Source organism: Sus scrofa, chromosome 15, assembly GCF_000003025.6.
Source record: "Sus scrofa isolate TJ Tabasco breed Duroc chromosome 15, Sscrofa11.1, whole genome shotgun sequence".
Classification (NCBI taxonomy): Eukaryota; Metazoa; Chordata; class Mammalia; order Artiodactyla; family Suidae; genus Sus; species Sus scrofa.
In genome coordinates, this window is record NC_010457.5 from 61,646,916 (window position 1) to 61,673,591 (window position 26,676).

Sequence of the window (26,676 nt, forward strand, 5' to 3'; positions counted from 1 at the left end):
ATCAAACTATCAAATAAAATACATTTTGCCCTTAGAATAAAAGATACAATGAAATTCAACTGCATAATCATTTTAAGCCCGAATCAGAAAGGATGACAACATATATTAGTGGTAAGGATGTGGGACAACTGGAGCTCTCATACATTGCTGGTAGAAACGTGATTTGGAGAAAGATTTGCAATTTCTTATAAAGTTAAAAATATTCTTACTGTACAATCCGGCTCTTTCATTCCTGCCTGTTTACTCAAGAGAAATGACTACTGATACACTGAACAATATAGATGCACAATGTGGTGAGGGAACGAGGTCAGACACAAAAAGCTCCATGCTGTTATCATTTTATTTATGCAAATGCTATAAAAAATCTAAACTCTAGTGACAGAGGACATATGAGCAAGTATGAGCATCTGTGTGGGCGTGACTGGAAGGAAGGCATGGGGACTTGGGAATGATGCATATTCTGTGTTTTGGTTGGAGTGGTAGTTAAATGGCATTTGTTATAACTCATTGAACTGTACACAAAATTAGTGTACTTTATTGTATTTAAATAATACTTAAATAAGTTTGGTTTTGAAAAATATATCTTAACTGTGAGGGCTAAGAATTAACTTTAAAATTAATGGCATATCTGGTTTTCTTTTTTCTCTCTCTCTTTTACCTGAAGGTGGGCATAGCTAGAATCTACTTCATTATCTTAAGGGATGTTTTATCATCCAGAAGAGGGCAATCTTATTTATACAGAAGATAGGGAAGTTTTATATGTATCTAATAATTATGTGGATGTTATTTTAAAAAAGTAAAAGAGAAAGCAATCCAGCATTCTCAATTTTCTAGCCAGAAGGAATATGTTCACAGGCTTGGAACAATGCATTCAGAATAAGAACCAGGTAAATTTGTCATTGAATATTAAATTGATTTCCTTACCCTGATTCAGTAAAGCTTGTTCCTTTATATTTTGTTATAGGTCTGTGTCCAATTAACAATATGCATATAAAGCTACCATCTAAAGATATTTTAAGTTTCCTGCAAAAATAATTATACAATTATTGGAATCACTTTTTAAGGATGATTTATTTTGATGGGTAGGCTGCCTATGCTTTGTCACAACCTGGAAAAGCCATTGCATTATAGAGTAGTAAATATATACATTATTCTCTTAATTAACTATATCTATCATCTGTAGAAAAAAATGATTATTTTAATAGATATGAATTCTCTGAATCAACATTAAGAATGATTTACTCAGTATTAAAAAGGGACGTTTTAAATCAGTGACCATGACATTAAGTTAAACTGATTAAGAAAATAAGAGGTACTGTGCTCTGAGAATTATTCACTAGAATTTGATGCTTTTAGATAGATTTTAAATAAATAACATAGTTTCAGGTAAATCAGAGAGATGGAATTGAGTTATAAATTGCTTTGGTATTAAATACATAATTAAATTAACCACATTAAAAGGAATGCTAAATAAGCTTTTCGAATGACTTGGGACTGATATGGCATATATATATATATATATATATATATATATATATATATATAATGCTATTTTATTTCTTTTTTTTTTTTTTTTTTTTTTTTTTTTTTTTTTTTGTCTTTTCTAGGGCCACTCCCATGACATACAGAGATTCCCAGGCTAGGGGTCTAATCAGAGCTGTAGCCACCGGCCTACGCCAGAGCCACAGCAATGAGGGATCTGAGCTGCATCTGTAACCTACACCACAGCTCAGGGCAACACTGGATCCTTAACCCACTGAGCAAGGCCAGGGACCGAACCCACAACCTCACGGTTCCTAGTTGGATTCGTTAACCACTGCGCCATGCAGGAACTCCTCATGTTATTTTGTATGTATTGGTAATTAGCATAAACTCTGAGGTTAAGCGACCTAGGTTTGATCAGGACTTCACTTATTAACTGGGAATACTTCCACATTATTTAAGCTTTCTGTACTTCTGTGTTTTCTCTTCCATAAAATTGGGGTGGAACTAGTGCATATTCCATAAATGTTGTTATGTAGATTAAATGAGTTAACGTATATAGCATGCTTAATTGCAATGTATACATGTAAGGATAACCTGACCCCCTTGCTGTACAGTGGGAAAATAAAATAAAAAAAAAAAAGAAATATCCTTTCCTCTGAAGAAAAAAAAATCCTAATTGAAGGACACTAATAGACAGTCATATATACTGTATTTTATCCAAATGAGGTATAATTAACTTCCTTGATTTGAACCATTTATAAAACCCTAAGAACTATGCAATAAAGCATGTGGGTCTAAAACAAACAAACAAACAAAAAAAAAAACGTATATAGCATGCTAAGAACAATGCCCAGCACATAAACACAGCTTAAGTTTTGCTTGCTTTTTTATTGTTTTTAAGGGACATAACACAATTTTCAAATCAAAATTTTCTAGTGGTAATAGTAAGAAAGATATCATAGAATAAAATGAAAACTGTTGGTGGGTGAAGCAGAACTGTGGCATGTAAGAAAACGTAAGAAACAAATGCCAGGGTAGAAATGTTTTCTGTATTGTTCATGGACATATGCCAAGTATCTCAAATAGAGCCTGGCATATTGAAATCAATAAATTCTTGTTAAATTAAGTTGAACTGAATGTGAAGAGATAATTCCATTATAAGAGTTAAACATTCAGTTGTGGATGAACAATTATAACTAAATGTGCAATATAATAGAACTTGAAACTAATGAAATACTACCCCTGAGAAAGGAAATCTGCATGAATTAGATAATTTGTAAGTAGGAAGAAAGGCTACAAAATGTCTTGATAAGTCAAGATATCATGGAACAAAGAGAAGGTGACAGTAATTCACACCAAAGAAGAAAAAACTGGGAAGAAATGGGTTAAAAAAATTCCAAGGAGAAAAAAATCTTAGTAATCTATGAATTCCTGAGTTGTAATCCATGGGGAAATAGATCCCAAATCTCACACAGTTAAACCTCACAAATTTGATTCCATTTTCCTTGATTCCTTTTTTCTAATCTGCATAATTTAAAATGACCAATAAGAATGGAGAGTACATAAATAGTTACCACAAAAACTAAACTTTATAACTCTGCCTTGCATCTCCACTTATAGCTTACTTTAAGTTCATAAAACATCTTTTAATAAGAGCAGAATGTTCTCACATGATGATCCCATATTCTTTCTTGCAAGGGAAATATTGTACCATCTTCACCATCTGAAGCTGGGGATCCCTGAGTAGTTTTCAGTGAGTTAACATATTGTGTCTGTTAACACAAGGCAATAATAAATTGCTACAATCACATTATTCTGCTTAGTTGGGTGTGATCCTCAATATGTAAAGGATATACTGCATTAATGTATCTTCTCTCTTTTCCCATACATCTATTTTTCCTAAGATGATTTTTAAATTATCATAAAATATTAAGATCATAAATTTGCAAGAGGCAAGCTACACTCTATTTTGTAACACAGATAGCTAAGGTAAGGATTGTGCTCTCAGGAGTTCCTGTTGTGGTTCAGAAGGTTAAGTACCCAACACAATATCCCTGAGGATATTGGTTCCATACCTGGCTTTACTCAGTGGTTTAAGGATCTGGTATTGCTGTGGCTGTGGTATAGGCTGGCAGCTGCAGTTCCATTATGACTCCTAGTCCTGGAACTTGCATAAGTCGCAAATACAGCCATTAAAAAAAAAAAAAAAAAAAGTGCTCTGGCTCTAAGCAATTCTCTGTTGAAAACACTTTACTTTTGTGAATTCAGACAAAACACCTAAATTTCCAACATAGCGATATTACAAGTCTATAATATAATAAGATATGTAGGTATCTGGGTTTTCATGAATGCAAGTCAATATGGCCAAACACAGGATGCATGTATACTATCCAGATTTTCTTTTCATCCAATTGAGCTCCTTTTGAGAATGCATGAATACATAGCACATAGGGAAAAAGAAGTCCAAGTGAAGAAAGAGAGCTGGAAAGAAACAATACCTAAAGGATAGGGAAATGTTTTTGCTCTGCCACAATAGAAGAACTAAAATTTGATCAATAAGCAATCTTAAAGTCCACTTATGAGAAAAAACACAGCTGCACTAAAACCAAAACAAAACAGGAAGAAAAAAACCCTTATTTTGAAATCACTGGAGAATTTTTACCTCTGTGTACTGTAAAATAAGAAAAGTAATAATTCAAATTAGTTCACTCATGCAGAGGATTAAAGATAAAATAACTGAAATTAGAATAATATAATGGTACGGATTAAATTAGTTTCCCCAGCCCAATAGCATGAATAAAGAGCTATTAACCATAAATTGCAATATAATTACCTATTCGATAATACTGACTAAAGAAATTTTAAAGTTGTTTTCTTTTTTTGTTTTTGTCCTTGTTTTGGGGGTTTTGAGGGTTTTTTTTGGTTTTGTTTTGTCCTTTTAGGGCCACATCCATGGCATATGGAGGTTCCCAGGCCAGGGGTCCAATCGGAGTGGTAGCTGCTGTCTTACACCACAACCAGAGCAACACCAGATTCAAGCCACGTCCACAGCTCATGGCAACACCAGATTCCTAACCCACTGAGTGAGGCCAGGGATCAATCCTGCATCCTCATGAATGCTAGTCAGATTCGTTTCAGCTAAGCCACCACAGGAACTACTAAAGTTGTCTTCTGATGTGACTGCTACTATTATCCTTATAGAAAACTCTGTCTGTTACAGACAGTGGAAGGTAGCTATGCCAGAGTGAATTGCTTTTCCTTCAGGTTAAAATAATTTCATGGGAAAAATTCCTCAAAAGATTCATAGTTAACTTGACAATTAAGTCCTCGTGCAGAATCTGAAAAACAAATTTTAACCTCTGTAGGTTTTAAGTAATATGAGATTTAAATTAGCAATGTGTATGTAATGAACATTCAACATATGTAGTTATGAAGGTAAAGATGAAATCATCAAAAATGAAAGAAAAAAAGTAGTATCAATAAAGATAATTTTTAAATTGCCCTCTTCCCAAAATCTGTGTGCATGTGTGTGTATTTATATATACACATTTTTTTGCACAAATATAAACATACATATATGTATATACATACATATGGATGATATACATATGATATATAGTCAGGTAGAATATTAAGGATTTTAAAAGTAAACTGTAAAGAAAGAAGAAGGAGGAGGTCACTGTCTATCCTCAGGCTCTGATCACTGTCTGTTATTTTACACTGGGTTTCCAGTTTAATTTGTAGCTTGTCTAGTTGAGTAAGCACCCACAGTATGCCTTTGACCTTATGATGTCATCAAAATTTCCATTAAAAAAAAGATTTAGATAATAAAATCCAGGGTATATTTAACAGTATTTCTCATAGATCCGATGAAATTTAAAAAGGAGTGTGTTCATTAAAATATGTACCTTACTAGCAGTTGAGTATTGTGTTGATTTTTATAACAGCATTTCAATTTTTAATTATCATATTTCTTTGGCACAGACAGTAAATGCTTACTAAATGAGTGTTGATTTAGGCTTGTGTATTTCAAGTGGCTGAATTCCTGGAATGTTTAGATACTTAAAACAGGGCAAAGGTAGTATATGATGGATTTCTGAAATTTTAATGATGTACTTGCATTATTCAGGCAGCACATTCTATTTAATTCTATTGACTGTTAAATATAGCCATCCTTTATTATAACATATTATTAGGGTCTTGGTTGTTTTTATTATCATCAACAGAAAATCCCTGGAGGCAATGGGAAACTCACAATTTAATATAAATTAATGCTAAGCAATAGTATTAATAGTAACTATGAATAAATGCAAAAATCGGCAGCTGGTTTATACAGATGGCCAATAAAATGTTGGACTGCCTGAAACCTAAACATAAGATGTAGCAGTGGGAGGGAGGTAGTGATTAGATATGTGATCACTGAGCTTAGCTTTTAGTTTGGGTAGAACACTGGACTTATTTTTCTTCTACCAGACATTGTCTCTATGAAAAATAATTATCAAAATGTTACATTTCACATTACAATACCTCTTGCAGCACATTTACATCAATTTATTTTGATGGCCTAAAATTATTTGCTGGCGTCTCTGAAAGAGATCTGATTTAAAAATCAAGTAACCATTTAGGTAATGGGAAATCTGAGTCCATTACTTGACAGCTAAATTGAAGAATTGATATAATTTCATTTTTCCAAATTTACTGATGAAAAACATGAGCTTCCTCTCTGGGTCACATCTGATCATTCTGCAATGTAAACTTTAGAAACCTTTCATTAGCTTTGTGATGTTTTTGGCATCATAAGAGGCTGGCAGTATTTTAACCCAACCTCAAAGAATACTCTGATTAATATTTTAAATGAAACAAGAAAATTTGCTTTCATGATTTCACTCTATGTGTCCCACCATTCTAATCTTCCTTTTTGAGCTTTTGTCCTTCTCCTGCTCCACTCACCACCCCGTATCAAAATGCACACATGTGTATGATACCTTAATACACCTTATTCCATGAGATGTGACGGTGTGATTACCTGCAAAGGTAGCAGAGCATGTCTACCATTTGATCCTAATCCAAATATTTGCCCTAAGAAATCCTATCCAGTAATTTTAATTTTTCTTGATATTGCACCACTAAGAATAATCAAGAAGTTTCAGTTGTGGCTCAGTGGGTTAATGATCCAACTTGTATCCATGAGGATGCAGGTTCAATCCCTGGCCTCTCTCAGTGGTTTAAGGATCTGGCATTGCTGCAAGCTGCAGCAGAGGTTGCAGATGCAGTTTGGTTTGCTGTGGCTGTGGTGTGGGCCAGTGGCTGCATCTCCAATTCTATCCCTGGCCTGGGTTCTGTCCCTGGCCTGGGAATTTCCATATGCCACAGGTGTGGCCCTTAAAAAAAAAAAAAAAATCAACCCATGCCTAGCATCAAAAGGTGAGTACCCAACATGAAATAGTACCTACATAACAATCAACCAATGATGACAAAAACCTTTTTTGATAGCAAAATGTCTTGTGACAAGAAGAATGCCTCTTTTCATCACTTTTTCTATAGTGATTTCCAGTTCATTACTGCTACACAAGGAAGGACCAAGAGAGTAAATGTCTTGATTTTATTTTGGTCTTACTGTCCAAATTCTACTAGTTCCTCTCATTGGCCAAATCCAGTCTGAAGCCAAAAAGAAAGTCCACAGAAGTAGTTCATCTGTGGGGCAGTTTGAGAAAGGTTGAGAGTGGATCTGGAGGAACAAATGGAACTTTTTTTTTTTCTGCATTACATTCTTCTTTCTTCTCAGCATATGTTATTTTCCAAATGAAAAATGTGTCCCTAATACAAAGGACTCATGAATCCCATCAGCTAACCATTTTCTTAGGAATTGATATGTTTCATCATATTCCCAAACAAAATCTAAAATGTTAGCAAATCTCAGTGCTCTTCATATAAGGTAATCTAGAAAAAAATAAGAAAATTAACTTTTAATTAACATAAAATATAGCTGCTGTAGTCTTATGATATGTAGTTGCTCACGAGGTCTTAGATAATAATTATATATCCTTTTAGCTGCAACCATTCTGTGTGTATCCTAAACTTTGTCAATAGCTAGTCTGTACTGTATTTTTTACATGGCATTTTGATGCTCTGTTATAAGCCTTTGATTGGTCTGCCTTTATAGTGTTGCCTCATTTTTCAGTTACCCAGCTTATCACAGAAGTGAGGCATTCCAGAGAAAACTTTAGGTTCGCAAATAGTTCTGTCCCCATTATATGGCAATAATCCAGCTTCCTATTAGTAAATAACATCAATCACCTCAACTACTATTGTACCTTTCTCTGCAGTGTCGGTTCCACAGCTTAAGGAGCTCATAATGGCCAGAGGACAAATTCAGTTTCCAATTTAATAGAGCCATGATTATGTATTCTAGTTGAAGCATTTTTTTCCCCATGAAAACTAGTACTCTTCTTCCCATAAGGATGACAATATAGAGATAGAAATGTTCCTTCAATGAGTTAATTGCTGAGAGAGGCCACTCTCACATCCTCTTGGTTCCTGGACCTGTGTGTTCTGTCTATAGGAGATTTGGCATTGTACATGGGAAGATGCTTTAAGGTGTATAACATTCTGTGGAACAGTACCCCCAAGCCACAATATTTTGTCCTCCAAATGCTGCTATTATTCCATTCTATTAAGTCAGCTGCTTCTAGAGGTTAAGAGCATGAAAGCAATGAGTATCTTTTAATTCTTTTCTTTGTCCTTTCTTCCTTCCTTCTTTCCTTATGAGTTAACATACTTTAGGGTATTTGACATGATCCATTTTTCTGCTCACCTTATTATTTTATAATTTTTAATTATAGACTTTTATGAAGGATATTCTTTTTTTAACTTCTGACATATGGAGTCATAATCTACTGAGTAATATTTATTTCACATTTTCCATGACTAATAGTAGCTGATAAATTTTGAGTATTATTGGACATTTTATGCAGCTCTGTAGTAAGTAAAATTTTATATTCAGAAATTATTTTTAAAATGCATATCTACTACCTCAGTTCAATACAATGTCAGTGAAATAGTGCTCTTCCATTTTTTTGGCCAAAGTGGGTATATTTTTGCAAACTTGATGAATCATATGTGTTGACATATAGAATGCTGAGAGTTTATTACTGTGTGTCTTAGGAATAATTTGTAATGTTGGGTTATGTAAGGAGCTTCTTAAAAATGGCCATTGTTCCACAAAGAACTTTCCTAAGCATCTTACAGCCAAGCCAAAATTGACGCTTTTGTTTCCAAAGATGACTTCTTTTTTTTTTTGGCAGTATAGGCAGAGGTAGGGTGTTGGAGAGATTTCCCACTTAAGGCTGAAACTAAGGCTATTACTAGAATAATTTCAAGCTGAGGACCTTTTAAATACTTTTAATGAGGAAACTCGTTCTTAACGTAGAAGGAAATAATTTCATGTTTCAGTATTATTTTATTACCTTAGTGAACATTTTAAAGCTTGAGTCAGTTGTTTCCAGGCTGTAACAGGTGCCAATCAACCTCTTACTATATATAAGAATAGCACTGGCTTTAATAGATAAGCAGATTGTTTTGTAAGGATGATTGTGAAAGGAAAGTGAAAAAAAATTTTTTTTTTTTGTCTTTTTTGTCTTTTTTGCCATTTCTTGGGCTGCTCCTGTAGCATATAGAGGTTCCCAGGCTAGGGGTCGAATCGAAGCCATAGCCGCCGACCTACACCACAGCCACAGCAACGCGGGATCCAAGCCGCGTCTGCAACCTACACCACAGCTCATGGCAACCCCAGATCCTTAACCCACTGAGCAAGGCCAGGGATTGAACCCACAACCTCATGGTTCCTAGTCAGATTCATTAATCACTGAGCCACAATGGGAACTCCAAAATTTTGTATTAATAAAGGAATTTGCCTTAAAAGGAACTGAAAAATTTGTTATTTGCCCTTGCTCAAATGCTAAATGTTTTCTTATCTGTAAATTGTTGTGAAGCTCCTATGGGGAACTTCCTGCTAAAATTAACCATAATTCTTTGTGAATACTCTTCTACCTGCCTGTCCTCTTCTATACATTCAGTAGCTTTCCTTCCTCCGGAAACTCCACTCAATACTGATACCTTCTTTTTCATGCCCCCAGAATCTACCAGCTTCAGCTTGTATCTGTCACTGTAAAAGGCATGTTATACCCATCATCACTGGATCCAGAGATCTGGTTAATATGTAGCTGAGTCCACCTTATTAGAGAAAGTTGAACTGATTTTAAAAATGCAGATGATGAGGAGCTCCCACTGTAGCACGACAGAATCAGTGGCATCTCTGAAGTGCCAGGACACAGGTTTGATCCCCACCAACACAGTGAGTTAAAGGATTCCACACTGACAAAATGGCTGGTACTCCATTTGGCACAGGGTAGAAAAAATAATAGTGCTAAAGAAAGAATGGAAAAGCCCTTTTAATCTAATGAAACACTGCTGGTCTTCACTGGTGACATGTTTATACATCATATAACTTTTTTTAAAATAAAAAGGAGCTGGAGTTCCCGTCGTGGCGCAGTGGTTAACGAATCCGACTAGGAACCATGAGGTTGCGGGTTCGGTCCCTGCCCTTGCTCAGTGGGTTGACGATCCGGTGTTGCCGTGAGCTGTGGTGTAGGTTGCAGACGCGGCTCGGATCCCGCGTTGCTGTGGCTCTGGCGTAGGCGGGTGGCTATGGCTCCGATTGGACCCCTAGCCTGGGAACCTCCATATGCCGCAGGAGCGGCCCAAGAAATAGCAAAAAAAAAAAAAAAAAAAAAAAAAAAAAAAAAAAAAAAATTAAAAAATAAATAAAGAAAAAATAAAAAGGAGCTTATGGGATACAAAATTAATACACAGAAATTGATTGCATGTCTATATCCTAACAATGAAAGATCACAAAGAGAAATTAGAGAAACCATCTCATTTATCATTGTATCCGAAAGAATAAAATACCTAGGAATAAACCTACCTAAGGAGACAAAAGACCTGTACTCTGAAAACTATAAGATGTTGATGAAAGAAATCAAAGACAACACAGACAGATGGAAAGATATACCATGCTCTTAGATTGGAAGAATCAACACTGTCAAAATGATTATACTACCCAAGGCAATCTATAGATTCAATGCAATCCCTATCAAATTACCGAGGACATTCTTTGCAGAACAAGATTTTTACGGAAACAGAAAAGACTCCAAATAGCCAATGCGATATTGAAAAAGAAAAATGGATATGGATGAGTCAGTCTCCCTGACTTCAGACGATACTAAAAGTTACAATTATTAAAACAATATGGTACTGGAATAAAAATAGAAATACAGATCAATGGAACAGGATAGAAATCCCAGAAATAAACTGAAGCACCTATGGTCAACTAATCTATAACAAGGGAGGCAAGAACATACAGTGTAAGAAAGATAGTCTCTTCAATAAGTGGAGGGAGAGAACATGAGATAGTTTACTAGTTAAACTCTCTGCCATAACATGTAAATAGGCTGTGGTAATGACTGTTATGAAAGGTATAATATAATAAATTAAAAGAACTACAAAATCACAAAAGAGAGCATGTTTACTTTATCTGAAAGTTGAAATTGGGAAACAGGGATTATTTCAGTCAAGAGATGGGAGGAACTTCTTAGCCAGAGGAAGATCATAAAGAAAGTAAAAATATGAGAAAAACAGGGTTTCCATCATGGCTCAATGGAAATGAATCTGACTAATTTCCCTGAGGACACAGGTTTGATCCCAGTCCTTGCTCAGTGGGTTAAGGATTCGACATTGCCATAAGCTGTGGTGTAGTTCTCAGATGTAGTTCAGATCCCATGTTGCTGTGGCTGTGGTGTAGGCTGGTGGCTACAGCTCCCACCTCTGATTCGACCCCTAGCCTGGAAACCTCCATATGCCATGGGTGTGGCCCTAAAAAGACAAAAAACAAACAAAAAAAGATGAGGAAAACAATTACTGCAATGAAGCATTGTTAATCTGTAATTTCCTCATTAAATTTGCACCATTTTTTTCAAAATGAATTCTTAAACAAATTTGTAAAGATATAGATATGGAAGAATATTAATCGAATCATTTAAAATAGAGATTATTCAAACAACAGTAAGCATTCAAAGACAAAGAAATCATTAATAAATCACAGTAGAGAAGTTCCCATCATGGCTCAGTGTTTAATGAACCTGACTAGGAACCATGAGGCTTTGGGTTCAATCCCTGGCCCTGCTCAGTGGGTTAAGGATCTGGGGTTGCCATGAGCTGTGGTGTAGGTCACAGACGCCGCTTAGATCCCACATTGCTGTGGCTGTGGTGTAGGCCAGCGTCTACAGCTCCAATTAGACCCCTGGCTGGGAAATTCCTTATGCCACGGGTTTGGCCCTAGAAAAGCAAAAAGACAAATCAATCAATCAATCAATCACAGTAGAGCCACGTTGTGCCATATTTCACAGCCATTATAAAGTAGGTATGGATCCATATATTTATTTGGAAAAATTTCCATAGCTTCTTTTTAAATGATAAAAAAATGCATGGTAATGATAATGATAAACAATAAATTTGTCGTGTATGAATGGTTATGTTTTAAATACATAAGTATGTTTCTGAATAAAGTTGACCATTCAATCAGTAGTTTAGTTGTTTTTTTTTCATTATTCTTACCTACCTCTCTATATAAATATATCATTTTATTTTTCTCCCTTCATTCCTCTCTCTTTTTCTTTCTTTTAAATAATTGTAAAATATATAAAAATAACACATGTTTATCTAAAGATATCATATCTCTTTTCAAATTCAATGCTTTAAGGGACAATTTCTGCAATTGAAAAAGTGTTCAGAATGCAAATGTACATAAGCCAATAATGCAATTAGTATACAGTTTTTCTTTTGGTAGATTGATCAGTTGGTTTATTTGTATTTTGATGGCAATTGTCTTTATGGGAATTCTATGATAAAAATAAATCTCCCTTAATTTGTAGAGTATTCACTATGTTAAAATGAAAAATATATATACTAAATAATTATGCTTTTTTATAATTTCACAAGTTTTATGGTATCATTTTGAGTCAAATTATTTATCATTTTAATTATTTTACCATATAGTTAGGAAGAAAATAACTTCCAGCATAGCATATTAATCTATTTTTATAGTCCAAAACCAGGTTTGGAATTGGAATATTTTCATCCATATTTAAATCAATTGTCGAGATATAATTTAATTGCTTCTTTATTATATTTGCCTATTAAGAGTAGAACAGTAGCACCAAAACTTCAAAGACACTTCTTTTTGTTTTTACTTTGGCTGTGGAGGAGCATGGTCTTTTGCAGGTGTGTGGCTAGACTTTTTTTTTTTCCTTTAAACCGTATAGAGGAAAGAAATCAACAGGTTAAAAAAAAAAAAAAAAAAAAAGATGTTGCCATTTAAAGATACTGGAGATCAGAGATAAGCCCACATACTAAATTGCTTAATCTTTTCTATTTCCTATTTACATTATTTGAAAGGAAAAAAACCTGTTCTTCCAGCAAGATGCGTTCTGCCACATAAGATTTAGGAAAAGAAAAAGGCTGCTTTCACAGTATAATTACCTAGCATTTTTTTCTTAAGCAAGATAAAAAACACAAATAGTTCTGCTCATGCATAAGAAAAAAATATTTTGTAAAATGTCAAATATGAATTCATTAGAGGCTACTATAGAAAAATATATTTAACCTTGGGGAGAAGACACTTAACCTGATACACATTGTCATTATCTATTCTTCATTAAGAAACTGAGACTAATTAAAGAGAATGATTATATGTGCTTGCAAACTAGTTCTATATGTAAGGATACTGTTTATGAAAATTTGATTTTTACTGATAATCCTGTAAGATGATATATGTACTCTACCACTGACAAAACTATAATTTTCATAATGCTAAGCAAAGGAAATCATCATAGCTTTGAATATATTACAAAAAACAAGTACTTCTGTGTGTCATAACTTTATCTTCATGTCTCTACAGTGATGTAGTTGAGTCCCATGTCTTTTCTATATAGAGCAAAATTTAATCCAATCTACTTCCTAGGCCTGGTAGCTTGGTTGTGTTGATGCTAGTACCTTTCTTGGCAATGTCCTGTAGTTTCTGTTGGAATTTATAAAGGACATTTTAAAAAACTGTAAATAGTGAATGGTTTCCTTTCTTAATTTATAAGATTTCTAATTTTAACCTTAAATTCTTTAAACTTTCTTTAATGTATCAAGAATCAAAAATTCTTTTTTCCAGGCAAAATGTCTGGCATAAAGATTACCAACCAGAATGTGTAAAATATCTATCTATCCATCTTCCTCTCTCTATATATATATATATACCTCTATCTCTAAAGTGAGAATTGGTCTCCTTCTATATAGGTAAATATACAGATGTCATAAAATATTCATGGTCGAGAGGTGATATCATATAGTGTGTTTTATTCTTTACTTCTGAATTAGAAGGACTCCTTTGGGAACTGTAGAAATTCTTTTTAATAGTTTCTGTGGAATCAAAACTTAAAAAAGAAATCCTTGAAGTGAAAGGTACTTTAAGGCCTAAATCCAGCATCTCACCTCCAGGACAAGTTCACCCAAAGCCAACTCCAACAACTCCATCCAATTTTAGGGATAATAAGCTTACTAACCCCCCAGGGAACATATTACTGTTAGAATTTTATTTCATAAATTGAATAAAATATGCGTTCTCATAAAATTCTTGCCCATCATTTCTATTTTTGCTTCTTAAAATGAATGCGAGTCTTCATAAGCTTTAAGATGACAGCTTTTTAAAGTTTGAGGTTGAATGCTATATCATTTTCATTTAAAATTTTCCAAGTTCTTGCCATTTTTCTATATAGAAGAGGATTTTCAGGCTAATCGCCTTCCTGATACTCATATCTGAAGTTCCCTTCAGATGTTTAATCTCTTTTACAGTTTGACTCATGCCATTGCAAAGTCAGAATAACCTTCCCTAGAGAATCATCTATTAGAAGACCACTTGTATATTAGTTCTAGTAGTATTAGTCTTGAAGTTTTATAATTATGGTCAACTCAAAGGAGGGTCTCCTTATTGTGTTCTATCCTAGTTGTGACCACATTCTTATATAATTTTAGAACTCATATTTTATGAAATGCTGTAATTTGCAGATTATTTTTGCATGCTTTTTATACTTTATTTTTTTATTGAAATATAGTTGATTTATAATATTGTGTTACTTTCAGCTAGATAGTATAGTGATTTAATTTTTTTCAAATTGTGTTCCATTCTAGGTTGCTATAAGCTAATGGATATAATTTCCTGTTTTATACAGAAAATCTTTGTTGCTTATCTATTTTATGTATAGTAGTTTGTGTCTGTTAATCCCATACCCCAAATTTGCCCCCTTCCCCTCCCTCTTCCCTTTGATAATTGTAAGTTTGTTGTCTGGGTCTGTGAGTCTGTTTCTATTTTGTATATATGTTCATTTGTATTTTTTTATATCCCACATAAGAATAGTATATAGCATTTGTCTTTTTCTGTCTGCTGTATTTCAGTAATCATCATATTCTTTAGGTCCATCCATCCATATTGTTGCAAATGGCAGTATTTTATTCTTTTTTATGTCTGAGTAATATGGCATCATATGTATGTGTATGCACACACACACACACACACACACACACACCTTGTTAATCCAATCAACTGTAGATGAGCACTTAGGCTGCTTCTATATTTTGATTATTATAAATTGTACTGCTATGAACATTGGGATGCATGTATCTTTTCAAATTAGTATTTGAGATTTTTTTGGATATATACCCAGGAGTAGAATTACTGGATCATGCAATAGTTCTATCTTTATTTTTTCAGTATCCTTAAATTTTTAAAATATATTTTAAAGTAGCCCGGGTCCAAATATTTGCCCCTTAAAGTATGTGGAAATTAAACTCAGTAAGATTAATGTATTAGATGTTATAATACAGCAAATGTTGGAAGCTTCAAAACCAGAAGTATGTTTCTTTCATGGTAGCCTAATTTGATATCACTGTGAAAAGTTAGTTAAGGGTGCCTTAGTATTGACCGGAATCTGGTCTTATTATTATATGTTAACATATATACAGACATATTCATGCACATGCCTACACACACACACACACACACACATTGAACCATGTATTTTGTAGCTGGAAGGGATATTAATGTGGTGATAACTTGTAGGAAATGGCAAAAACGCTAGCCTGCATATAAAATCCTGGCTGTTCTTAATAAAATGTTTAAGCCCAGAATATTGCTGTGAAATTCTAGCTACAGACAGAGCATATAGCCTCCAAATCCATCCTGACATTTAAAATTTTCTGTCACCACTATGAAAGTTCTTTTTATATATTTGAAAATGATTTGACAAAGGAATCAAATTTAATAGGATAAATATTACCAACCCTTGTTTTATAAAGATATAATGGCAGTCAATGTGTGAAATATCAAAATATTTAAGTGGATGTGAAAATACATTTATCATGGTATATTTTCAAAATTTCTCTTTTATTTTGCACAGCTTGGTCTTCCCAGAGCTCAACTTCACCCCTCTCTAATAGTATATTAAAAACATAAAAAAGGAGTTCCCATCATGGTACAGCAGGAACACATCCATGATGATGCTGGTTCCATCCCTGGCCTCGCTCAGAGGATCAGGGATCCGTCATTGCCAGTGATCAGATCCTGTGTTGCTGTGGCTGGGATGTAGGCCTGCAGCTGTAGCTCTGATTCATCCCCTAGCCTAGGAACTTCCATACACCGCAGGTGTGGTCCTGGAAATGAAAGAGTTTTAAGTTTCGGTGTTCTGTGTTGCTTAATTATTATCTTAATGATTAGTCAAATCATGTACATCTAGACTTGAAAGACAACATGCAGAATTAATGAGTTAAATTATTTCTTTAGTGTGGTGTATGGTTTATAAGTAAGCAATAAAGAAATGATTATTGTATTATTAATGCATTTATAGATAATACACTTTAGAATCTAATTCTACACATGAGTTTATTTATCTATCCCATTCATTATCTGTATGTTTGTAATATGTGTGTACCTGTGTGTGTCTTACAGCTGTTATTTCAAGAAACCAAGAAGGGCCAGGAGAAATGGGAAAGGCTGTGCTGATTCCTAAAGATGACCAGGAGAAAATGAAAGAACTGTTTAAAATCAATCAGTTTAACCTTATGGCCAGTGATTTGATTGCCCTTAACAGAAGTCTGCCGGATGTAAGATTAGAAGGGTAAGTTTACATTTTATGTAACTCATATATTAGCAATCCTCAAATTTCAGAATATCTCAGAACTTCAGATAACTCAGATTATTTGAATTCTTGAGCCGTATGATTCTGAACACCTATCCCATAGTGGGAATTTGTTGTGCATGCATATGAAGAAAGATATAAACTGTTTCCTTCTCTGGAAGAGCAAAATATGTTACTTGCAAATACACTGCAGAATACACAAGCTTAACAGGTTATTTTTTTTTTTCTACATGAGATGTCTTTTTGTTTTGCTTTGCTTTATCTTGCCAAAAACAGAGCAAACATAATCTTTGATAAGTTATTTTCTGCCTGTATAGAAAGCTCTTACACTTTGCTTTGAAAAATGAAATCTTTGCTACTCCAGGGTAAAAATAGCCAATTGGCTGTACAATTCTTTGACCCTTTAAAAATATTTATTGTGTGTTCTTTAACAATTTCTGATGCTGTTTATAATTAGGATGCTCAGTTATCACCCATGGAGGAAATATTCACTTGGAAATAATATTCTTGAAAAACTATGTTGAAAACTTCAACTTATTTGTGATAAACTGTTAACCATGCTCCAGATAGTTGAATATATTTTAAATGGATGTAATAAAAATCAGAATATTTAATGGCAGTGTTGTCATCTTGTATATAGTCCTTTTAGAGTCAACTCTTGACACTTAGAAAAGATACGTCCTCAGTTTTCAGAAAATCGCCGAGTTAACAAATATCCTCCAGAACATACTTCTATATAAATTAAATTGTTCTTTTAGACAGGTAGTAGCTTTCTTGGTAAAAAATTAAAATCATAGTTAAAGCATATAAGGTTTGCTACATATAATGGGTTATATTACATTAGTAATATAGTGACATTAACATATTTACCAAATGTAATATTTTTCCTTTCTGAATTACTTCAAGTAAGATCAAAATTAAGTAAGCCAAATCTGGTTTTGTATACCCCTGTATGCTCTGAAATGTCTCTCTCAACAAAACCACAAGTAACCACATTTATGGGATATTTTTGGTAGCTAGAAAATTGCTAAATCATCAAACTTAACATTTCTGCATGCCAATGGCCTAAATAATTTTACAGGTAGTTTTATCCATATTTGTGTATAGGTATATATGCATTTTTAAAGATATGCAATAAGCATATACTTCTAAATGATTTTGAGCATTTTATATGATAAGTTTATAATGTTATAACACCACATTCATTATCTTGTTTTATACACCATCTTGTGATAAAATGGATAAGTATGATACTTGGTATTCAGGAAAACTGTACTTATTATTCCAAGTTTTTAAAAATCTCCAACTATCAGAACATAATAAATTTTATGTCAGATATGGAATAATTAATGTAAGCCATCCCTTACAAAAAAAGAAGCAACATCATTACCTAGCATCCATTTAAAATATTTGTGGCCAAGGGTGGTATTACTTCTTTTCAGAATTACTTAGCATATTAAGTACTTGAATAATTAAGTCAAACTATGGGACAATTCAACATTTAAAAATGTAGGATTCAAATTGCTCAGTATAAAAAATACAAAAAAATGCCATATTTACTGTAGATATAATTGCTTAAATTTTGAGATTCTGCAAATAGTCTATGAAAGAGTATAGTGGTGAAAGTAATCATTTTATTTTTATGACATCACAGTGTATACATTTAGTAAAAAATAAAAAATAAAATAATACAAAAATACCATATGCAATTCCTAGACAAATCATAAAGCATATGTGGGTTCACTGAGGACATTTGCAAGTCATCTTGAATGACTCAATTGCATGACTGTCTGGGAACAAATAATGTTGAGAAACACACCATGAATCAGATAATCCAAACTTATTTAAAAGATATAAAAACCTGTTTATATTCATTTGATGTAGAAAACTTTTCCAATTTTGATACTATAGTTCAGTTTTTGGATAGTTACATCTCAAGAGATATAACACAAATATATATGTATTACAGTATATATTACATAAAGATATTGAAGATGTGATTTATAAATAATTAGTTTAAAAAGTGCCTACTTTATTTTAGTGAAAACTTGAGTTGATATTTATGTAGAAAGTATCTGAACTGCCTAAACAGTGAATTCATTAAAATATTTCAGCGTATTTTACAAAAATATGTCCTTAAACTGGCTTGACTGTATACAGAAAATTGTCCAAATAATTTAGTGTTGTGTTTGGCCTTAATATCTATCCATCTACAAATATTTGAAGATGTGTTCAGGGTGTTGACCTGAAACAAACAGACTGCTAGATATTTCTCCAGCAAAGATGGGTTTATTTAGGATCAGTAGAGAATTGCAGTTCAAGGTCTGCAACCATGGTGAGTCACATGCAAGTCCCCATACAGTGAGGGGAAGAGAACACTTTTATAGAGCATTCTAAAGGAATTAGAATGACTATAGTAAACAAAGAGTCCATGGCATTTCTTTGAGAACTTACCAGGAAAGAAAAGTCTTTCTTTGTATTCTTGGGCTCTGCTATTGTTATAGGGTATGAGAGTTTCCCCTTCTGGTGTCCAAACTCTATTTAATTTAGGTTTCTGTTATTATTTTTTTTTACATTTCCTTCTTTTGATCATGATCTTTCTCTCAAAGCATCACTGACCAAAAGTCAGGTTTTCTAGTTTCAGTGGCTTTTTGTCCCTCAATGTCAGGAAGGATCTTGCCTGGGTGCAGTTTCTCATGTTGGAGGCAAAGCACTCCAGTTAGAAAACTATTACAATCATGTTCAAATTACAAGGTAGGTTAAGAGGAAGAACTATCAGGCATTTTTATCTAAGGTCTATATATTTCAAGATCATAGACATTGGAGATCACCTGATGTGTTATATCATTATCAAAGGTTCAGTAACAAACTTCCAACATGCCTGCTCTGGATATTGTGGGAAAATTGTCTCATCAAATGGCCTCTCCTTCAATATTGGGATTTTTTTTTTTTTTCTCTCAGGCAACCAAATTATGTGTAGATCTAGTCAGTGTTTAGCACTTTTTTTAGGTGTGTCACAGAAATCCAAGAGTCTATTCCATGGGGTTTGGGGTACAAGAGTTGCTTAGCAGTAAGCTGCTAGTGACATTCCCAGCAAGGTTGAAGAGAGTACTTCTAGAAGTGTCTTTTTTATTTTATTTTATTTTATTTATTTATTTTTTATCTTTTTGCTATTTCTTTGGGCCGCTCCTGCGGCATATGGAGGTTCCCAGGCTAGGGGTCGAATCGGAGCTGTAGCCGCTGGCCTACGCCAGAGCCACAGCAATGCGGGATCCGAGCCGCGTCTGCAACCTACACCACAGCTCACGGCAACGCCGGATCGTTAACCCACTGAGCAAGGGCAGGGACCGAACCCGCAACCTCATGGTTCCTAGTCGGATTCGTTAACCACTGCGCCACGACGGGAACTCCTAGAAGTGTCTTTTTTAAAGGACAAAATCTCCACGTTGCAAGTTGAGATGCTCAAGGTCTTCATCAGATGAGGGTACGCTATGAAAAGACTGCTCTACCAAAACATAGTTGTTTTTAATAGAAGCAATTGGGCCTTTTCAATATTGGATATCTCTCCTTTTAGCACTTGTGGGTCAAAAGAAGCATGAGCCAAGTGCTTTGGGTGTCCTGTCACTATGTCAAAGGGTGAGAGTTTATGAGTTCTAAAAAGTATGAATTTGAGATTTAAAAGGACCAACCACAATGCTTTTGGCCAAGCTATTTGGAGGGCCTCTACAAAAAATGTTGCCAGTTGAGAATTAATGATGCCATTAGTGTGTTAATCTAAACTGGAGAATTGAGGCAACAATCTATAACAGTGAAAGTGTTGTGAAACTGGCCAAACAGTGATGACTTGTTAAAGCACTTGGCCAATGAAATGGGGTACTCAAACACTATGAAGTTGGAAAGAAGTTTTCAGGAAGGAATAATGTTTCCCAAAGGACATTAGCCCACAGAAGAAGCAGTAACCAGTCTACAAGTACAGGTTCCAGTCCAGTGTGAAAACATATAGACCATAACTAAAACATTTCTATCTCTTAGAGGAAGTTGTATGAAATTCATTTGCTGGACCTCAAATGGTCCATTTGGCATTTAAAAAGTCTGGGAATAGTAGGATCAGGCTTCCCTGGGTTATACTTTGGACAATTAGGACAAGTGGGTTAGGCACTTTGTGTGGCCTTGTTAATTTTTCCCAATCGGTATTCATTCATGAAAATTATCACTTCATCATTAGATCAATGATTTAATGCATGTACAGTGGTGAAGATTAGGACTCTCTAGTGGAACTGGGCAGTTTGGTCCAAACCAGAACTTTTTCTTTTTATCAAACCAACAATTTTTTTTTTGTCTTTTTGTCTTTTTAGGGCCACACCCCGGCATATGGAGGTTCCCAGGCTAGGGGTCAAATCGGAGCTGTAGCTGCCAGCCTATGCCATAGCAACATGGAACCCAAGCTGAGTCTGTGACCTACACCACAGCTCATGACAAGCCAGATCCTTAACCCACTGAGCGAGGCCAGGGGTCAAACCCACATCCTCATGGATTCTAGTTGTGTTCGTTAACCGCTGATCCATGACAGACACTCCCAAACTAACAACTGTTGAATTTCCAACCTGTTTTTCCTTTTCTGAGGCCAATCATTAGACTTCTTTAGCAAGTTTTTATAAATTACTATTTTAATAACTTGGAAATTACCTTTGGACCATGACAGAGGTTTTGCTGCTATTGGTCCCTTTAAGGATAATATACTTTGCAGAAATATTAGCAAGGTGATTTCTCTTAGCTGCCAGAGATTTAAGTATAAAATGTCCTATAATCTTAATAATAGCTAAAGTGGCAGATAAAATTATTGCACATAATAATTCCCAAGCATAAGGGCCATTTTTAATTTTATTTCCACTGGAAATAAGGAGGCCATATTGCTTCCATAACATTCCAAAATCATGAGCTACTTCAAAAGCATATCTACTGTCAGTATAAATATTGGCAGTTTTGTCCTTGGCTAAAGTTCAAGCCCATGTAAGAGCGTATAATTCAGTCTGTTGAGTTGCAGTAGCCATAAGTAAAGATGCTGTCTCAACAACATCAAAAGGAATTATGATAGCATGTTCAGCATACCATTTGCCATTGTCACCTTTAAAATAAGAACCATTGGTGAACCTTGAGAACTCAACATTACCTGGTGGAATTTCTTATATATAGATCATTGTGAGGAGTCAGAAGGTGATCCATCAGTGTTAAACCGTCATGAGGAACTTTGTGGGTGATAGAGGGGAGAAGAGTAACCAGGTTAAGGTTATTATAATGGAAGAGAGTTTTGTAAGGGGCACTTAACAAAAGGACTTCATAGGAGGTAAGATAGCTGACTAAGAAGTATTGAATGTTGTAAGAATTGATGTATAAAAATGCTTAAAGGGGATCCCACAATGATTTTCTTGGTGGCTTTAACCAAAAAGGCAGCAGTTGACATAAGGCAGGGAGGATATCCCAGTGTCACAGGTCTAGGTGCTGGCTATATTTACCTTGTAGATTAATGGTGGTCCTCGTGTTTTTGGGGTGAAACTCCAAGGTCATTACATTGCTTTTCATATACAAAAAGGAAAAAGAAATTGGGATGACCAAAAGCCAATGGCTTCATGAAACTTTCCTTTAAGGCCTTGAAAGCTATATCTTCCAGTTCTTCCCATAAAATTGGGTTGAGGTTGTTATTGTTGAATAAAACATGTAGAGGTTTGGTCATGAGAGAGAAATTTGGAATCCAGTTTTGGCAATAATCAAGTACCTCAAGAAAACCTCACCATTGGTGCTTCATTTGGGGTTTGGGGAAACTTAGGACACCATGAAGTCTATCTAGATCTAGGGGTGGAACTCTGGTTTTGATATCATATGCCCTAAGTAAATAACTTGGGTTTGGGCAAACTGCAATTTTTCTTTTTTTTTTTTTTTAATTTTATTTTCCCACTGTACAGCAAGGGGGTCAGGTTATCCTTACATGTATACATTACAATTACAGTTTTTCCCCCACCATTTCTTCTGTTGCAACATGAGTATCTAGACATAGTTCTCAATGCTATTCAGCGGGATCTCCTTGTAAATCTATTCTAGGTTGTGTCTGATAAGCCCAAGCTCCCGATCCCTCCCACTCCCTCCCCCTCCCATCAGGCAACCACAAGTCTCTTCTCCAAGTCCATGATTTTCTTTTCTGAGGAGATGTTCATTTGTGCTGGATATTAGATTCCAGTTATAAGTGATATCATATGGTATTTGTCTTTGTCTTTCTGGCTCATTTCACTCAGTATGAGATTCTCTAGTTCCATCCATGTTGCTGCAAATGGCATGATGTCATCCTTTTTATGGCTGAGTAGTATTCCATCGTGTATATATACCACATCTTTCTAATCCAATCCTCTATCGATGGACATTTGGATTGTTTCCATGTCCTGGCTATTGTGAATAGGGCTGCAATGAACATGCGGGTGCATGTGTCTCTTTTAAGTAGAGTTTTGTCCGGATAGATGCCCAAGAGTGGGATTGCAGGGTCATATGGAAGTTCTATGTATAGATTTCTAAGGTATCTCCAAACTGTTCTCCATAGTGGCTGTGCCAGTTTACATTCCCACCAACAGTGTAGGAGGGTTCCCTTTTCTCCACAGCCCCTCCAGCACTTGTTATTTGTGGATTTATTAATGAGGGCCATTCTGACTGGTGTGAGGTGTTATCTCATGGTAGTTTTGATTTGCATGTCTCATAATCAGCGATGTTGAGCATTTTTTCATGTGTTTGTTGGCCATCTGTATATCTTCTTTGGAGAAATGTCTATTCAGGTCTTTTGCCCATTTTTCCATTGATTGATTGGTTTTTTTGCTGTTGAGTTGTATAAGTTGCTTATATATTCTAGAGATTAAGCCCTTGTCAGTTGCATCATTTGAAACTATTTTCTCCCATTCTGTAAGTTGTCTTTTTGGTTTCTTTTTGGTTTCCTTTGCTGTGCAAAAGCTTTTCAGTTTGATGAGGTCCCATGGGTTTATTTTTGCTCTAATGTCTATTGCTTTGGGAGACTGACCTGAGAAAATATTCATGATGTTGATGTCAGAGAGTGTTTTGCCTATGTTCTCTTCTAGGAGTTTGATGGTGTCCTGTCGTATATGTAAGTCTTTCAGCCATTTGGAGTTTATTTTTGTGCATGGTGTGAGGGTGTGTTCTAGTTTCATTGCTTTGCATGCAGCTGTCCAGGTTTCCCAGCAATGCTTGCTGAATAGACTTTCCTTTTCCCATTTTATGTTCTTGCCTCCCTTGTCAAAGATTAATTGACCATAGGTGTCAGGGTTTATTTCCGGATTCTCTATTCTGTTCCATTGGTCTGTCTGTCTGTTTTGATACCAGTACCACACTGTTTTGATGACTGTGGCTTTGTAGTATTTCTTGAAGTCTGGGAGAGTTATGCCTCCTGCTTGGTTTTTGTTTCTCAGGATTGCTTTGGCGATTCTGGGTCTTTTGTTGTTCCATATAAATGTTTGGATTGTTTGTTCTAGTTCTGTGAAAAATGTCATGGGTCATTTGATAGGGATTGCATTGAATCTGTAGATTGCTTTGGGTAGGATGGCCATTTTCGCAATATTGATTTTTCCAATCCAGGAACATGGAATATCTTTCCATTTCTTTACATCTTCTTTGATTTCTTTGATTAAGGTTTTATAGTTCTCGGCATATAGGTCCTTTACCTCTTTGGTCAGGTGTATTCCGAGGTATTTGATTTTGTGAGGTACAATTTTAAAAGGTATCGTATTTTTGTATTCCTTTTCTAATGTTTCATTGCTGGTATACAGAAATGCCACTGACTTCTGAATGTTAATCTTATATCCTGCCACTTTGCTGAATTTATTAATCAGTTCAAGGAGTTTTGGGGTTGAGTCCTTAGGGTTTTCTAGGTATAGAATCATGTCATTTGCATACAGTGACAGTTTGATCTCTTCTCTTCCTATCTGGATGCCTTTTATTTCTTTTGTTTGTCTAATTGCTGTCGCTAGGACTTCCAAAACTATGTTGAAGAGCAGTGGTGAGAGTGGGCATCCCTGTCTTGTTCCAGATTTGAGTGAGAAGGCTTTCAGTTTTTCCCCATTGAGGATTATATTTGCTGTGGGTTTATCATAAATGGCTTTGATGATATTCAGGAATGTTCCCTCTATACCCACTTTGGCGAGGGTCTTGATCGTGAATGGATGTTGAACTTTGTCAAATGCTTTTTCTGCGTCTATTGAGATGATCATATGAGTTTTGACTTTTTTTTTGTTAATGTGGTGTATGATGCTGATTGATTTGCGTATGTTGAACCATCCTTGTGAACCTGGGATGAACCCAACCTGGTCATGGTGTATAATTTTTTTGGTATGTTGTTGGATTCGGTTGGCTAAGATTTTGTTGAGAATTTTTGCATCTATATTCATCAATGATATTGGCCGATAGTTTTCTTTTTTGGTGGTATCTCTGCCTGGTTTTGGAATGAGGGTGATGGTGGCCTCATAGAATGTCTTTGGGAGTATTCCTTCTTCTTCAACTTTTGGAAAGAGTTTAAGGAGGATGGGCACCAATTCCTCTTTATATGTTTGATAGAATTCACCTGTGAAGCCATCTGGTCCTGGACTTTTATTTGTAGGGAGTGATTTTATGACCTCTTCAATTTCATTTCTAGTGATCGGTCTGTTCAGTTGGTCTGTTTCTGCTTGATTCAGTTTTGACAGGCTGTAAGATTCTAGAAAATTGTCCATTTCTTCCAGATTGTCAAACTTGTTGCCATATAGTTGTTCATAGTATTCTCTTGTGGTTTTTTGTATTTCTGCTGTATCCGTTGTGATTTCTCCTTTTTCATTTATAATTTTGGTGATTTGGGTTCTTTCTCTCCTCTTTTTAGTGAGTCTGGCCAGGGGTTTATCAATTTTGTTCACCTTTTCAAAGAACCAGCTCTTGGTTTTATTAATTTTCTCTATTGTTTTTTGAGTCTCTATATTATTGATTTCTTCTTTGATCTTTATAATTTCCTTCCTTCTGCTGACTTTAGGACTTTTTTGTTCTTCTTTTTCTAATTCATTTAGGTGGAGGGTTAAGTTGTCAATTTGGGATCTTTCTTCTTTTTTGAGAAAGGCCTGGATTGCTATAAATTTCCCTCTGAGCACTGTTTTCGCAGCATCCCATAGATTTTGAGAGGTTGTGTCTTCATTATCATTTGTTTCAAGGTAGTTTTTAATTTCCTTCTTGATTTCCTCATTGACCCATTGGTTTTTTAGTAGCATGTTGTTTAGTCTCCATGGAGTAGGTTTTTTCTCTTTGCTTTTCCCGTGGTTGATTTCTAATTTCATGGCATTGTGGTCAGAGAAGATACTTGAGATAATTTCTATGCTCCTAAATTTATTGAGATTCGCTTTATGTCCCAATATGTGGTCGATTCTTGAGAATGTTCCATGAGCATTTGAGAAGAATGTGTATTCTGCTTTTTTTGGATGTAGTGTCCTGAAGATATCAATGAAGTCTAACTTTTCTATTGTTTCCTTTAGGATCTCTGTTGCTTTATTGGTTTTCTGTCTAGAGGATCTGTCCATTGATGTGAGGGGGGTATTTAGGTCTCCTACTATGATTGTATTCTCATCAATATCTCCCTTTATGTCTGTTAATATTTGTTGTATGTATCTGGGTGCTCCTATGTTTGGGGCATATATGTTGATGATAGTAACATCCTCTCCTTGGATGGATCCCTTAATCATTAAATAGTGTCCTTCTTTGTCTTTCTTTATGTCTTTTGTTTTAAAGTCTATTTTGTCTGATATGAGCGTTGCGACTCCTGCTTTTCTGTCATGTCTATTGGCATGAAATACTTTTCCCCACCCTTTCACTTTCAATCTATATGTATCTTTTG

At 34.9% G+C, this 26,676-nt stretch overlaps 1 protein-coding gene across 9 annotated transcripts in view; it reads left to right on the forward strand.

The window, feature by feature from the left end:
- Nucleotides 1–26,676, forward strand: part of GALNT13 (polypeptide N-acetylgalactosaminyltransferase 13) — a 604,605-nt gene that overhangs the window by 206,291 nt on the left and 371,638 nt on the right. For all 9 annotated transcript variants that reach the window (XM_021076293.1, XM_021076287.1, XM_021076289.1 and 6 more), the window contains one exon: nt 16,589–16,757. In XM_021076293.1, the coding sequence (XP_020931952.1) occupies nt 16,589–16,757 (169 nt within the window). The remainder of the gene's footprint in view (nt 1–16,588; nt 16,758–26,676) is intronic.